Below are 15,938 nucleotides of genomic sequence, written 5' to 3'. Positions count from 1 at the left end.
TGAATAGCGCCTACTTCTTTTAAATTTTAATTTTTATTGGCTGCTTCAGAAAAAACCTGAATATATTTGAGGATATTAAGATCAACTGCAGCTTTTGGGTGTTGTAATAAAAAAAATCATATGCTTATTTTTTTTTCATACATTTTAGTGCAAACTGAGCGAAAAAACTAGTCTTTAGAATTAAAAGCATTTTTTATATTTTAATTACTGTGTTTACTTGACGACTAGTTTTTTTACTTCGTTATATCCTTTTAAAATGTTCACTTTCAAGTTGTTAATAAAAATCAACCGTTGATTGAAATGGAGTTGCCGAAAGCGAAAATATATTTATGAGCAGAAATCGTTTTTACGCTTCTACAAGCGTATTCACACATAAATAATCGGAGATACTAATACACTACAAAAATTTACATAAGCTTTTTTCACGCTTTGGGGTTGTTTATGAATGATGTCACCTTTTTTTCCATCGTATATGATACTCTTCTCCCTCTTTGTCACGAAGTGTCATACTTCACCTGACCCCCCCTGTCACATATCACGCTATATTTCCTAAACAAATTGTTATGAAAAAATACACGATGTCACACTTCTTGTGGCCCCCCCTAATCCCTTGTCACAAACTGCCACCATTTCACAACCTTTCTCTCCCTTCAAAGCGTGATATCATTTGTGGTCGACCTCTTTGTATGAAAAATAAAAATCTATCAATTAGGACGATGCAGGGGAAGGGGGCAGGGCCGTGCCAAGCCTGATCGGTGCCGTCGTGCAAATATCTTTTGAGCGCCTTCATGCAGTGGTATTCGAGGAAAATATGGTTAACACCTGGAGTGCGGTTTTGTAGACAAATATAATGTGGGGAAACTAACTTAGGAATTTAATTTATTAAAAATTAGTTTTAGGGGAGGGGGGAGAACAATGATTTTTTTTTCCTTATGAACTTAGTTTCAGTTCTTCATCAGCCTAAACGTGCAATTTTATATGCGATCTTTGGAGATGTAAGGTGGAGAAAAAGTTCCGGGAATATCTCCAATATTTTCCAAAATTCATGCCTTAAAAACGCGATTATAGACCATACTTGTAGCCATTAAAGAAAATAATAGGACTCAACGAGTTTCTGATCGATTAAGCGTCCCCTCAAGAGGGTTCGAAATTAAAATTTCCTCAAAACGAAGATTTTAGACGTTCATAATGGTATTATGAAGAAAGGAGATCACAGGTTCTCCCTCTAACTTTTTTTGAAATTGTAATTTTATAAGCTCAATTTTCGTCGTTCTATGGTGATATAACAGGGCTTGGGACATCCCTCCTCGAACATTTTTTGAAATTAAAGACTTATAAGCGCAATTGTTGACTATTTTCTAGTAAGGTAAGGGTCTCGGCAATTTTTCGAAACATAAGCTCCAAAAACGCAATCTAAGACTATCTTCCATGTTGTTAGAGCACGAGGTGTTTGGTGGCTCTCCTCAAATTGAAGATGATCTGTAATGATTTTGAGGGGTGAGGGTGCTTCCAGGCAGAGATGGGCAGATTCGTATTCGTAAATCCGAATCCGAATTTGATTCACAGTACCTTAACGTGTCAATCCGAATACGAATACATTCGTATTCACAAGTGTGAATTCGAATAGATTCATATTTGCAAGTGTGAATCCGAATACGAAATTCGGATTCATACCTATGAATCCGAATCTATTCAGATTCAGACCTATGAATCCAAATCATTTCTGATTCACATCTGTGAATACGAATCCATTTGGATTCACACTTGGATTCACTGAAAAATTCAATTCAAAAGCTCAATATAAATAAAGAAATGTCTGTCTGTACCTCGCTACAGGTCGAATTTTGGGTGCTAGTGAATGACGATATTGTTATGGGTCCAAAAATTTTAAAAGTGGAATTCTACCAAAGTAATGTAAATTGAAACTTTGATTTGTTTATATAATTTTACCACAGATATATATGTAAAAGCTAAAAACGAACAGTTACACAATCATAGGTTTAAAAACCATTTAATGACCGTTCTAAAAAAATAGTGAAAAGACCCGCGGATAGTTCGAATTGCGGATAAAACGACCGCCGATAATCGGGAGTTTACTGTATTTGTCATTAAATTGCTAATTAAATGGAATTCATTATAAAGCAGTTTAATTATTGATAACTGTCAATTATTATTTGTTATTGTAAAATACCAATACACTCCTATTTGTGATTCTGAGTATTTTTAAAAAAAATAAATGACCTCAGAATTTATGCATGAGTTACACGATTCATTTATTTTCTTATTAGGAAAAGAATAAATAATGTGTTTTACCAACAATTGTGTTAATAATTCACATAAATTTACACCGAAAAAGTTTTAATTTTTTAGTTAATTATAAATCAGACTTTGTTTTCACTGTGTGTTGACATTAGAATCACACAGAGCTAGAACATTTATACGCTCTTGACTAGTACTGCCGTGCTAAGCACAAAAGTCGTATCTGCAGCCGAGCTCAAAATAAGAACTGCTTTTCAAAGTTTTACGAACATTTGATTAAAGTTCCACTTTTCCAGGACTTTTTAAAAAATATTTCTCATCCACAAATAATCCCAAAGCATTGCACGTAGGTAAAATAAGTTGCGAACCACGTCGTGACAATAACTCAGTTTTGATAAAATGTACAGATATGACTTTTGTGCTTATCACGACAGAGAACTGCTTCTTAAACTGGTCCTTACTCGTTAAATATTGAAATTGCCCTTTAAACTGCTGTCATAAATACTGAGAGAGTATAGCTAGCATAAAAAGCAGAAAATTTGAAACTGACGTAAAAATCGTAATTTTAGGCAATATTTTGTAATGTTGTAGGGAAGGGAGTTTGGGATGCCTTCCCGAAACTTTTTTAACATTGAAGTCACTATTAAACTGTCGTGATGTTCGGGAGTCAACAGCTTCATCCGGTATTTTTCTCAAAACTTAAGTTTTTAAAACGCACTTTTAGGTTACTTTTGAAGCCATGAGGTGAGAAGTGCTGAGTAATAATGCTCAGATTAGTATACGAAAGGAAAAAGGAATTTATTTTTAAGTTTGAAAAGGCATTATTTTTATCTATTTTTTAAGTTAAAAACTTGAAATGTGTGAAAAGATAACATTCAAGTCTCATGGAACCCCTGAGAGAGCTCCGTGGAACCCTGGTGTTCCACGGAACATAATTTAAGAAACGCTGTGTTACAGAATAAATTAATAGTTTTCTTGTGAGGCTATGTGAGTTGAACTTTGATGTATCAGTTTTATGGGTTATTTTTATAAGTTTGAAAATTTCAAAAAAATATGCAATTTGTAAGTATGGACATAACTTTGGTTACCTACACTAACTGAGCAGCATTAGTTTGATATCGTTTCACAATTCATCTCGACTATGTAGCTGTGTCTCTTTTGGGCAAATTCATTTGCACCCAACTAATTCAGTTGAACTTATTTATTCATTAATTTGAGAAATTGCAAATATGTTCCAAACTTGGGACACTGTTCCAAGTTAAGGCATTAAAGCATAGTGTCTATAAAGAATATTGAGGAAAAAACTGTATAACTGTATTAATAAAAGCGTATGGATACAAAATTTTATAAATTCAGTGATATTTTGATGACAATAAATATGTCATACCATAACAAGACAGAACAGTTATCATTGGTAAAAAAATTTAAACTATTCATGAACAAAAGACGTTTCGTCAAAACAATACATTTGTAACTTCTACAAATGAAAAAGAGTCTCTAAGTATAGATCAGGCTAATTCATTTCTAGTGAATTTAACGTTACTATGAAGGAATGAGAAGGAATGTGAAATGATGTGAAATAAGGAACATTAAAAGCTAAAAATAAGCTGTGCTAATAATTATTTGGGTTTATCAATTGCTTTTATGTTTCCAAGAGGGAAAAGCAGAAATATTAAATTCAAAAGAATTAAGAAGGCAGGTTGGACCTTCAATGTTTTCAGAGGCAAGAGTATATTCTGATCATCGTTAAAAGTTTACAAGATCATATTATTTCTATCTAATGATATTTTTTTCTTTATTGGGTTGTAAAATAAACTTTTTTAAAATGACAGTCGGTGTCCCAAACTATTATATTTCGCTGAATACATGAAAGAAAGATCAAAATAAAAAGTGTCTCAAGTTAGGGAGGGAAGTCCCTAACTTGGGACAATGAAAATTTTTTTGTTTTATTTTTAAAGGGACAAATCTACACACTAATGCCTTGTCTTGAAGGGACGTCGTAAGGCACATCCTGAAAATAGAATACTTCGTTCGAATGGAAAACGTATGATTAATATGCTACTAAAGGTAAAAGTTCAAAACTCCTAAGTTTGGGCACTTGACTGTACAAAAAATTAGCTGAAATTTTTAGCGTTTATGACCATAAAATCATGATTTTTAACTTTTTATGGACTTCTAAAACCTGGGTCCATTCGTATTCGACTTGGGGCTCCAAATAGTAGGAAGTTCATTTTCGGGTTAATTACTTAGTTTGACGCCGAATACATCCAAAAACTTGCTAACACCCAAAACTCGAACTGTAGCGAAGTACAAACAAACATTTATTTATTTATATTGGCCTTTTGAATTGAATTTTTCAGTGAATCCAAGTGTGAATCCAAATGGATTCGTATTCATATAGATGTGAATCAGAAATGATTTGGATTCATAAATCTGAATCCGAATAGATTCGGATTTACACTTGCAAATGTGAACCTATTCGAATTCACACTTGTGAATACGAATGTATTCGTATTCGGATTGACACGTTAAGGTGCTGTGAATCAAATTCGGATTCGGATTTACGAATACGAATCTGCCCATCCCTGCTTCCAAGGCCTGGCATTTTGAAAATATTTTCATCTCGATATGGAATAAAAAGGGTAAAAAAGGGGAGAAATAAAAGAAAGAGAGCTTAATTAGCTGACAAATAATAAACTACAACATAGAAATTTTTAATTTAAAAATTTATTTTAATAAGAACTCAGATTTCCCACCGGCATTTTATAAGCTGAAGTGTGAAGATCTTAACACTTAAAATGATATGTTTCTACATTTTCCTATTTAAATGGTGAAGAATATAATAAAACATTTCATAAGGAAAATACAAGAACTTAAACTCTTCATTAATTGACTAAAACTACTCACGAAAATTTTTCATGTGCATTTAAATCACTTTCGAGTACCCCGTTCAGTTTCAGTGTGAGGCACATCCCTACCTTTAATTGACGCTACGGATTTACAATAAATCTTAAACTGTTAAAGTAAAAAATGTGAACTAATAATACACACACACACACATGCCAAATGTAACTCAAGATGGTGGTTGTACTCTCTATTCTATTCTATTCAAGAGTCACAACTGACTTCAACTGTATTTATGTCGAGGACTGCATACTAAGTGCCTTGCCTCCTACTCTCTATATTTTTTATTTAAAAGAAAAAGAAAGAGTGCATTCAAGACATAATAAACGAATGAAAAATTTTCCTCTGATTTTCCGTATGTACTCGAAAATAGGAACATTGCAAATTGGAATACAGTGTACATTTCTACTTCGTATCTCAAAGTTATTTCGAGTTCAGTAACCAAAATGGGGAATAACAAATTTGTTGCGACGCGCCTCCTCGTATGCTAACCCAGAGACATTACCGAAAAAGAATTCACGGCTGCCCATTAAGAAGAAAAATACTATATACGCATTAGTTAAGAGTCGATTGTTTTCGGCGTAAAAGCTTGCGCTTTGGGATAGCATGTTTTGACACAACAAGGCAATTATTTTTTCTTTAAGATAGCAGCGAGACAGATTGCTTGTCTCAATGAGCAGTCACATTTCACCGCAACCATTTATATAATGAAAAGCTCACTTTTATTTTATCGGTTGGAGATTTCTTCCCTATTTGGAACATTTTTGATCGTTAGAGCTTGACTCCTTTTTGACTCTGGCGCCACCGTGCCACGCACGACCTTACACATAAGGTCGGCGCGGCCCTGGGGGGGGGGGACTGTCTTTGAATGTTTCACAATTTTTCAAACATAAAATGACAAACATTCTAAATGTTAAAACTCAAAATAGTACACATCTGTGCTTTCCCTGACATCTTCCATTTCGTCCTCAGAAAAGTTTTTGCTCTATGGAATCAATTACATATTCCCCTAAAAAATATTTCGTAGTATTTCTACGTCTTGAAAAAAAAATCTTATCCATATCTCTGTTTATAAGTCTCGTGAAATCTGTACACACAAATGGGTATTTTCTAATGGATGAAGGAGCAAATCTTTAGTTCACTTGTGTTTAGATTTTTTTTGATATGATTTACTGATTGCCCGAGTAGTGCAAAGTTCGATCAACTTTAGTCTAGCCCCTACGACAATTTTCGCCACATCCACCTACGTCTGTGTTTACGTCAACGTCCTGCTAAATCTCTAGCCGTGTTGCACATAAAAAGTGTATTTTTCGTACCAGCATATCCGCGGGCTCGATAAATAGAGAAGTAAATACAACGGGACTGGGGGGGAAGGCGGGAATTGAAACACGTGCAGCTGCATCACTAACTGCGGAGGCGTCGGAAAAAAGGGAGGAGGCAGCAGGAGCAAACACTCTCAACGCAGCTCACGCGGTATCCCGACAGGAAAACTAACATCCCGGAAGAGACGGGTGAGCTCTATAAACTCGCTTCCGTCGGATCACGGGGGGATGAGTTTTTGTTATTTGCCACTCTCAAAAAAGTAATTCCGACATTGAGCAATTAGTGATTCGTGATCGTTGCGAGACATCCCTTGTAACCCATTAGCAAATATTCTTTCTCTTTTACTTTTTCTTTCTTTTTTTTTTTTTTTTTTGATGGTGCAGCGTTCTTTTCCGGGGTTTGTGGTCCGTTGGTCAAAATACGTTGAGGGTTTTTGTTTTGTAATATCCTGGCAAACGGTTATCGTGTTGCAGTGCCCCATCCGCTTTGGGTTTATCGGATTTTAATCACAATTCTGCTAACCAAAGGGGGTGGGGGATTAATATTCACATTTTTTACTAGAGCCTTCACCGTATGCAAGCCTTCAGAGAAACCGCAAACGCTTGAGTATCAAGTTACATGTGATGAAACATTGGCGGAACTTAATTTTACTAATCCTTTCCGCTTGCTATTCATTCTTTTAAAAACGTCTCTAAACTCTAAAAGTAGATATGTTTTCCAATTAAAAAATGATATTCCTTCTAAAAGTAACAAGTTCCTTCTCACCTAAACGAGCCTACTTTCGCGTACATTGTTTTTCTAACATCAGTGCTAGATCTCGTTTTCTATTGACTTAAAAAATTTATTTCAAGTAAACCTTTTTAACATTTTGACTTCAAAAAAAAAAAAAAATGTCATTTTTATGCAAGGGAAAAGAAAGAAAAAGTAGTTAATAGAAAGCAATAAAAATTTATTTCTGGCTTTACGTTTCGGTAAATTATAGCTATCAATTATCAATAATTTTCTTTTGTTAGAATTGGTTTAAGTACTAACTAATATTCATTTATTACGTAATACATGAGAGATGAAGGGCACTAAGTGACAAAAACAAAATTATGCAAGAGAGGAGTTTAAAGTTTTTGTTTTGCTATGATTTGTGCTTCTGCATTGTCCTTTATGGGATTATAAATGAAAAATTTCGTATTAAAATCTTAGTGCATTTTACCTCTGTATCGAGTGCAAAAAGTTGAGTAAGATGGTGCTTAAATCTCGATTAAAAAATAAATTAAAAAAAGGACATTGCACTTTACATCCCTGGCACAGAAATGTAAGAGTTGTTACACTATCAAAATTGAGGGCTTCAAATTTTGAATTTGAACATGTAAAAGTGAATAAATAAATAAGCAAATTAAGTGTGAACTACAGGGGAGAGCAGGGCACAGTGGGACCGTTTTCTTTTGATTTGTTGCAATTTCTTCCATTCTAAAATAAATTTTCATTGCAGGGGATGATTGCAGAGCTCTTTAGCTTTCACCGTGGTTTTTTTTCATAATTTATCCTCATTCGTTTCTATTTGAAAAAACAAAATTTCGAAAGGCTGTCTAAGTGTCCCACCGTGCCCCATGTGGGGGCACAGTGGAATCCTCTCTTGTTTTTAGCGATCTTCTTCATTCTTATAATGCATTAAACTTTCACCCCCCCCCCTCCCCCGTTCAGTTTTAAGGGAGTTAGCAAAAATGTATGAAATTAAAACTAAATATGCAGCAAAAAGCGTTTGCATGAGAAATAAACAATTGAACAGTTTTCAACACATTTTGGCTCAAAATAAAATTAAAAAATAATTATAACAGAATAAGAAAAAGAAGAAAATTCTAAGAAGTGATAACGGCCAAGCTGTTAGCTTTTATGCTTTGTTTTTGCTAATGGACCTTATTGTTCTGGTTGTTGCAAATAACTATGCCTCACTTTCCGTGACTGTTTTTGAAGTTATTTCTGAACAATTTAAATTTCTCCCTCCAGATATTACTCTTGACTGTTTAGACTATTACTATTACCTTATGTTAGTCATTATCTTTGTGAGCTTAGAGTGACGTTAAATGAATGACTCACTGGTGACCTAAATAACTTAAAATCTCTGGGATTTTCAACCGAAGCCACAGAGGAAAAACTACGGAGTCACAGAAACGAATATGAAAGTAGATCAGACATGAGTTTCGGTATGGACTCTAACTAGTGAACTTCTATTTCGTAATTACGCTAACCTGCACTTTGTGTCGTGTTTCTTGGGTTTCGTTAAATGCTTTTATATAGATTTTTAACTTCTGAATCACAGGAAATGACTTTCATTCCCTTTACCTCTCTCCCATCACTCAAGGATTTTTTGAACAAATTTCAGAACTTGTAAAAATATGAAAAATTGAACGTTAAAAACAAACATGTTTTTTCTTTTATTTTATTCATTTTCAAACAAACAGACTTATTTAGTGTTGCTTAGACAGTATTATATGTAAGCTAGTGGGGTTAGAGTGAGGGTAACCTGCAAATTATCCAAGAAAGGAGTTTAAAGTTTTTGTTTTGTTATCAAACTTGTAAAAATTTGAAAATTTAAAACGAACATTTTTTAAAATATTTTATTCGTTTTTTTAAGCTAATGTTATGCATTATTATATGCAAGCTGGTGAGAAACTGAATCAAGGGTAAGGGCCCCTTAAACTTTCATTAAAGATTTAAAAAAAAAAAACTTTTATTGTTTTTTTACTGCATTTTTAGTTAAGACTCGTTTAGTATGCTTTTCACATTTCGAAGAGTTGGAATCTGTTTAGTCAGTGATGCAACTTACATTTCTTTACCATTACATTTTACTTATTTATTTGTTCGATTAGCGTTAGTGATTTGTTTCGTAAGAACAATCTCTTTTCGTGGTAGCGCAGCCGATTTGAATCAATGGCGCAATTCAGTAAAGTTTTATCTTTTGCTACTGAAACATGCCGCAGAAACTTGTGCTTTGAACATTGCTTGCAGGGAGGGCGTCATGGTAAAAATTCATGTATTCGAATAAAAGGCTCAAACACAGGTATATATGTGTCCACTCATGTCAAACTTCGATTTGGAGGACTGGACGAGGAAAAATGTCAACAACAACATTGTTGACATTTTTGTTAACTATGTTTTGTTGAAAACATAGTTATCAAAATCGACAATGGACCAATGAAAGACTAGGTTAATTACTTGCACTATCTCGGAGCTCAGCTCCACTCATAAAATAAAATTTTTTTTTTCTTGGTAACATTTACTCTCAATTAAAGCTATTTGATTAATTTTCCCTTCTTTTATCTCTTAGGACCAGTGAACTGTTTGTAGATAATCCCGGTGATAATGACAAAATTTTAGTCCATCTGAACATAACCCTGCCGAGGTTATCTTGCTCAGGTAAGTTGTGGCTTTTTTATTGTTGTTGTTGTGTGCCAGCTAGGCTGGCAATTTGGGGTGCGCTGCTTCACTTTTCCATCTGTACTGTAATTTGGTGTAAAGTTCGACTTCTACTATACACTCATGCCATAAGGACCCGTTTATAGGGTAGGCAACCATTCACAGCACAACAGCACATTCTTACAAAGAAAGGACAAGGACAGGAGAGAGAAAGTACGTCCATGCCCAAGCCGGGATTCGAACCCGGACCTTCCTGTCGCAGTCAGACATCTCTGACCACTAGACAAGGCAGGTGGCTGCTTTATTATTAAAATTATATAATTCAGAGTATTGTTTGTATTTCCCGGAAAGCTCTTTAAAATATTTCTGAAAGTCTTAAAGATCCCGATTTTTTATCGGAATTCCTTACACCAACACTCCTTTCAGTGCTCCAAAATATTGTGTATGGATCCGCTTCTGACTCATGCCGTATCGTTTGTAGTCTTCAAGAGGATTCTCGAACGACAAAGTTACCATTGAACGAAAGTTCCAGTCAGCGAGGCGTGTACACTCGTCCACCCCCGCAAGCCATCTGTCTCCGCTTACAAGAAGCCCCACAAGAGAGCGACAAGAGCGAAGTCGTACGACTCACTCGCCTAGCAGGTTACTCGAGCACTTGAATCAGCCATTTCTGGCTCCGATATTAGCTGCCAACTTTCCCGATTTGTTCGGAGAACTCCAGAATTTTGATGCCTTCTCCAGAGTTTTCGAATAAAATAAATGCTTTCCGAAATTTCATCAAAATGACGAAATCCCCCCCCCCCCCCCCAACCACCAAAAAGAGATTTTTCAGTGATAAGTATTTCGGGAGAATCCTCTACAGTAAAATAATCGCGGTTGAAAAAACAAAACCTTTTTGGAGTTTGAAAATTGTTTATGTCCGATCATTTTTTAAACATATTTACCGTTTTCCTTTTTTTTTAAGACTTATTTCTCAAAAAATTCGGTTCTTCTTTGCACTTACTAAATTTTAACCTGTTGCAAAAAATGCTTATTTTCACTTAAAAGCTGGAAAAAATTTGTCTCTTAAAAAAAAAAAAATTTTAAATAAAAACCTTTATTTACGAATTTCAAGACGTGCCGGATTTACGAATGCTAAATTTCGGGTCCTGCACAGGCTTAATTTAAGAAATTCATGCTAAAATTCAGGCCCAGATCTATAAATGTTAGGCCCCCTTCCAACAAAATCTGTAGGACCTCTCCCCAGAAGCCTGCAGTGTATATTTGCAACGGTAATGGGTCTTAGTGCTATTTTTTTTTTTTTTTTCAACTTCTTGGGTAGTTGGGTTCCTTAAGGACGCGGGCTCCCCCGCACTGCGGAGTCTGCGGGTACGACTAAAAATTTAAAAATATCTTTACACTCAAATTTCTATCGTTAAATTTATTCGCGAAAAGCCTCCCTAATTTTCATCTTGAACTTTTGGCAGAGCAAAATTGCTACACGACTGACAAAACCTGGGAAAGTTCTGACACGTTCGATTAACTGAGAAAATTAAAAAAAAAAAATCTTTATATAAAAAGACTTGATCATGTTTTTACGCATATGCTTTTAAGTACTTTACGTTTCCTTTATTAAGTCCTAGCAGATAAAAGTTCCGTGGTGAAAGTTCATGGCCAATAATGCCTTCTCGTAATTGAAGAAACAGTTTTGATATGTGTGCATTTTCTTTCATGTAATCGACAATATTTCTGCTGTTTGAAAATCCCTTAACTTGCTTATGAACAACTTTTTTTTCCCCCTCCCGAAGAGTCAATGATTAAATGTTTTCTTAAATTTCTGTTCTATATGCACATTTTTTGTAAGCTCCTAAATTTATTTCAGCTAGTTCTTAGTATATTTTTTAATTTTTTGTTTCAATATTCAAACGGTTACTTGAACCAAAAGCACCACCAAGATATTTTCTTGAGCGGGGAATGTTATTAAAAGTACAGTGGCCGCCGGTTATATGAATCACGTTTGTTCTTATCAGTTTTGGTTCCATTAAGCGGCTGATTCAGTAAAGCAAGATTTTGTTTAGTTTTTGACGATTTTATTCAATTAACTACTGATTCAATTAACCGGCGTTCACTGTAATCGAGATTTTCTGATACACTCTCTTCAAATCGAATGAGAAACTAATTTGTTATCAAAAAACGAATAGTGGTTTAGTTTAAATTGATCTTCAAATTATATTCTATTCTTTTTTAGTTTTCTTCTATTTATTTCAGCAGTTTTGTACAGTAAGCACATAGGGAGCAATTATATCTTGTTGTCTTCATTAAGAGCTAATATACATACTTTCTTGGAGTTCATCCATGCTTTGTTAGTTTTTCATTCTTATTATCTTTACACAGGAGTACCCCACCCCCCAAGAACACACCCCTGAAGATCGCAAATACTCCTATTAAAGCAAGAGCCCCCCCCCAATGGGAAAAATACCCCTCGAAACACCCCTCCCCCTAAAAATTTCAATCGCGCAGTCTGTGCCATGACACCTCCCCCCCCCTAGGTGAGCGCCCCTGCTATACATATAAAATGGCTGCATGTTGCTACGCCTAGGGTTTTTTTTTTTTTTTTTTACAAATCCACAATTTCTGTCAGAGTTTTGGCAAATTTTGCTCAGAGGTTCTTTGATGAACAGGAATTTCAGGAATTAACATAAGTTTTTTTCGCCTTCACAGAAAATCCGTGAAACGGAATGTTGACGCCTACACATGACAATACCTGAACTTTTAAAAATAATTTTTAAAAAAATTCGAAGAGGTCTAAATTTAAATTTTGAGTCACAAAATTGCTCTTCCTTGCACGTTGCTGAGAAATGTTTGGCTTTTTTTTTGAGCAATCACGATTGCTTATTGTTCTCACTTGACCGTTTTTGGCGTCCGTGCCTTTTTCAGCTTGGACCAGGCCTGCAGCACCACCGGCGGCGGCGCGGCTGGTCCTGAGCACTGTCCCCCGAAATCTACTTTTGCTGGGCGGTGGCGTCCATGTCCCACACACACGAACGCCTACACACACACACACACACGAACGCCTACACACACACACACGAACGCCTACACAGACACACACACGAACGCCTACACACACACGAACGCCTACACGCACACGCACGTACACAACACTCACTCACACACATGCTTACATACACTTACGCACCCACATGCGCCTACACAAACACACACGCTCGTGATTGCGAAAAACATAATTTGAATTCAAGATGCCAAAAATTCAAATTAATTTTTTTTTTTTTTAATTTTATTCAAGCCTGACTGTTGAGCATGCCACACATGCACTCGACACAACTTTTTTTTTTTTTTTTTTACGAGATAGATGGTGCGAAGCCTGTCAACGCAGCTAGTTATTAATGAAATAAAATTCATTTAACTATTTTATTAAAATAACCGCTCTGGTGAAGCTAGGCATTGCTTTGTTAGACATTTAGGGCCCAAAGATGGCGGTGATATGAGTCTGCGGTTCGTTGAGGGGGCTCTGGCTAAACAAAAACAGCCGCTTTGCGCGTGTCGTGTGGGCGAGGTACCGGTATCATATTTGATAGGTGCAGATGGATGGGGCTCGCTTTGTTGGATGGATGAAAGATACCGTCCTGGATTTGGAGTACCTTATCTGAGATTAATCGTTCAGATTAGATCGTCTTTCAAAGAGAATGTACACTAGATTTAAGAGCATTGTTCGTAATAATTGCTGGAACAATATGAAGATCGTGATTTTCGACTCGATGAGATAATTTAAAAGCTTATTCCGTCATCAATAATGGATGGCAAAAGCATGATGACGCTTCATCTTTTGATATTGGTCAGATAATTATTTTCCTTGCAGCAGGAGTGCTCAACTATTTTGGGACAGCGGATGGAAAAGACTAAAATGTAGTATGTAGAGAACCACAAGTATGACTTAAGTAACACTCAATTTATAACTCATTCTCTTCTAGTTTAGGGATCCCTGAGAAAGCATTCCAAACTGAGCGGTTTATTTCGAGGGCTAACCTGGAAATTAGGAAAAATTATTTATTATTACTTTATATGGTAGGGTTGGTGGCACTTGGAACAGCTAACCAAAGGAGGATGTAATGAGTAAGGAGGTAGATATAGATATCTTAAAGAGGGGGGGGGGGGCACTGATCTTCATTGGGGACTAACAAAGTGACTAGTATCAGTCTAGCCGGGCCAAGAGCCTGTTGCTGGTAGTCACATTTGTATTCGTATTTGGGGACCGCGTGCCCTCCAACCCTCATTCCAATTAGATTTGAGAGGATAGTGCTATTGCAAAAGCATTTTTTTTCGACCCTAATTAATTTTTAATAAACTTTCTGTGCGATTATTCAGCGTTTTATCCCCTCCCCCCTTTTAACTCAAAAAATTAACACTTTTTCCTGTATAGACCTAATTTATCACCTTGATTTTATTGTAATCACGACCAGAGACATAACTGTAAATTCCTAGGAACCGGGAAAATTGTAGGCACCAAATAAATTATTTCTCTAAGTTTCTAGGCAAGTTAAGTGCAATCTAATAAACATGGCTTCTGAAAGATTCTTGTTCTGGAAAACTAGTCTAGAAGGTATATTTTGTAGTCTCCCTGGCGTCCTGACTTTGTCAGACCCTGATCGTGACCATTTTTGATACTCATGAATTTATAACTTTTAATGTAAATTTTTCACTAATTGAGGCAAACAAAAGGAGGCAGTTATCTTCTATTAAAGGATTTAAAGACGATGCACAACATCTTTTCAAGTATTAGTATGTATGAATAATATTTTACCATCTGGGCAGAAGTCGTGAAGAAAAAAATATAATGTGGCGGCGATTCGGGGGTCAATTTATTTGTTTTTTTTTTTTTTTCCCTTTCCAATTTTGGAATCAAAACTAGAAATTATTAAAAAAGCAGAAATGTCAAAATTTTCAGAACAAACTAATTTTTTTTAACTTTGTATATCTGTTTATAAAACATTATTTAGCACAAGCAGTAACTTGTGGTTTATGTATTTATTGTTTAGATATTATTAAATCAATTGTTTTACTTAAACAAGGCATACTTGTTCAATGAAGGTACAAAATTGATCAAAATCTTAATGGAAACGTGTATTAAGTTGTTAGATTTACATCAATTACCACTCATCTGCTCTCAAAACAGCCCTCCCAAAATTTTTTACTCCCCCCCCCCCCTCTTTTTTTGCCGCTGCTAAAAGTCCTATAACATAGTTGTCGTTTTTTTTTTTTTTTTTGCCGTCCCCTTTTTAGTTCCAATCGCCATCTTTGATAATAATAGTAATAACAAAGAAAATATGTAATGTTGAAGGCAAACAAAGTAAAGAGTGCAAAGTGTGACTTGCATAGTAGGGTGGGCCGAAAAAAGGATATTTTCGAGAAGCAACTTCTAATAGCAAAAAAAAGTTGCGTATTGCCATCCTAAACATGGGAAAAATAATTAAAAAAAATTAATATTTATGTCTTCAGATTGCGCATTGGCAGCAAAGTTTGAAAAAAAAAATGTAATAAATGGTCGATTTTCAAATATTTTTTTATAAAAATCCAAATGTTCAAAATTTTTGTTCTAATCCCGTTTAAAAGCTTTCTTTTAATAGTCTTTTAATACATCTTTGAAAATATTTAATTCCTTTACTATTTTTAGTTCGCGCATAGGCCGCAAAGTTACGTGAAATCAACCAAAAATCGACGTTTTTAGCTTTTTTTTGTACATTGCAGTATATCTTCTTTTAGATCCCAGTTATGTATTTTTTTTTTACAGTAAATGTGCACGGTACAACTCTTTGCTGTATTTAAAACTTTGCTGTATTTTTGGTTTAAAACCAAATAGTTGTTATCATTGTAAGTTACTTTACAAATGTATTAGTCCTGTCAATAATCATCCTTCTTAGGAACTGCAGGTGGAACACCAAGTGCAACCACCAAATTGGGGTGGGCTCTGGGTTGTTAATGCAACATAGTCTAATTGCAGTTCCAAGCAAAGAGATGTATTGTGCACATTTACTGTAAAAAATATA

The 15,938-nt window shown here is 35.2% G+C and overlaps 1 protein-coding gene across 1 annotated transcript in view; it reads left to right on the top strand.

Annotated features, from left to right (window-relative positions):
* The window catches only part of LOC129233241 (endoplasmic reticulum-Golgi intermediate compartment protein 1-like), a 127,393-nt gene that overhangs the window by 88,495 nt on the left and 22,960 nt on the right, over positions 1-15,938 (top strand). The window contains exon 3 of the mRNA XM_054867297.1: positions 9,806-9,894. Within this exon, the coding sequence (XP_054723272.1) occupies positions 9,806-9,894 (89 nt within the window). The remainder of the gene's footprint in view (positions 1-9,805; positions 9,895-15,938) is intronic.

The sequence above is a fragment of the Uloborus diversus genome, chromosome 1 (genome assembly GCF_026930045.1).
Source record: "Uloborus diversus isolate 005 chromosome 1, Udiv.v.3.1, whole genome shotgun sequence".
Taxonomy (NCBI): domain Eukaryota; kingdom Metazoa; phylum Arthropoda; class Arachnida; order Araneae; family Uloboridae; genus Uloborus; species Uloborus diversus.
The sequence above is the reverse complement of the archived record's forward strand: the minus strand, read 5'-3'. Positions and strand labels throughout refer to the sequence as shown.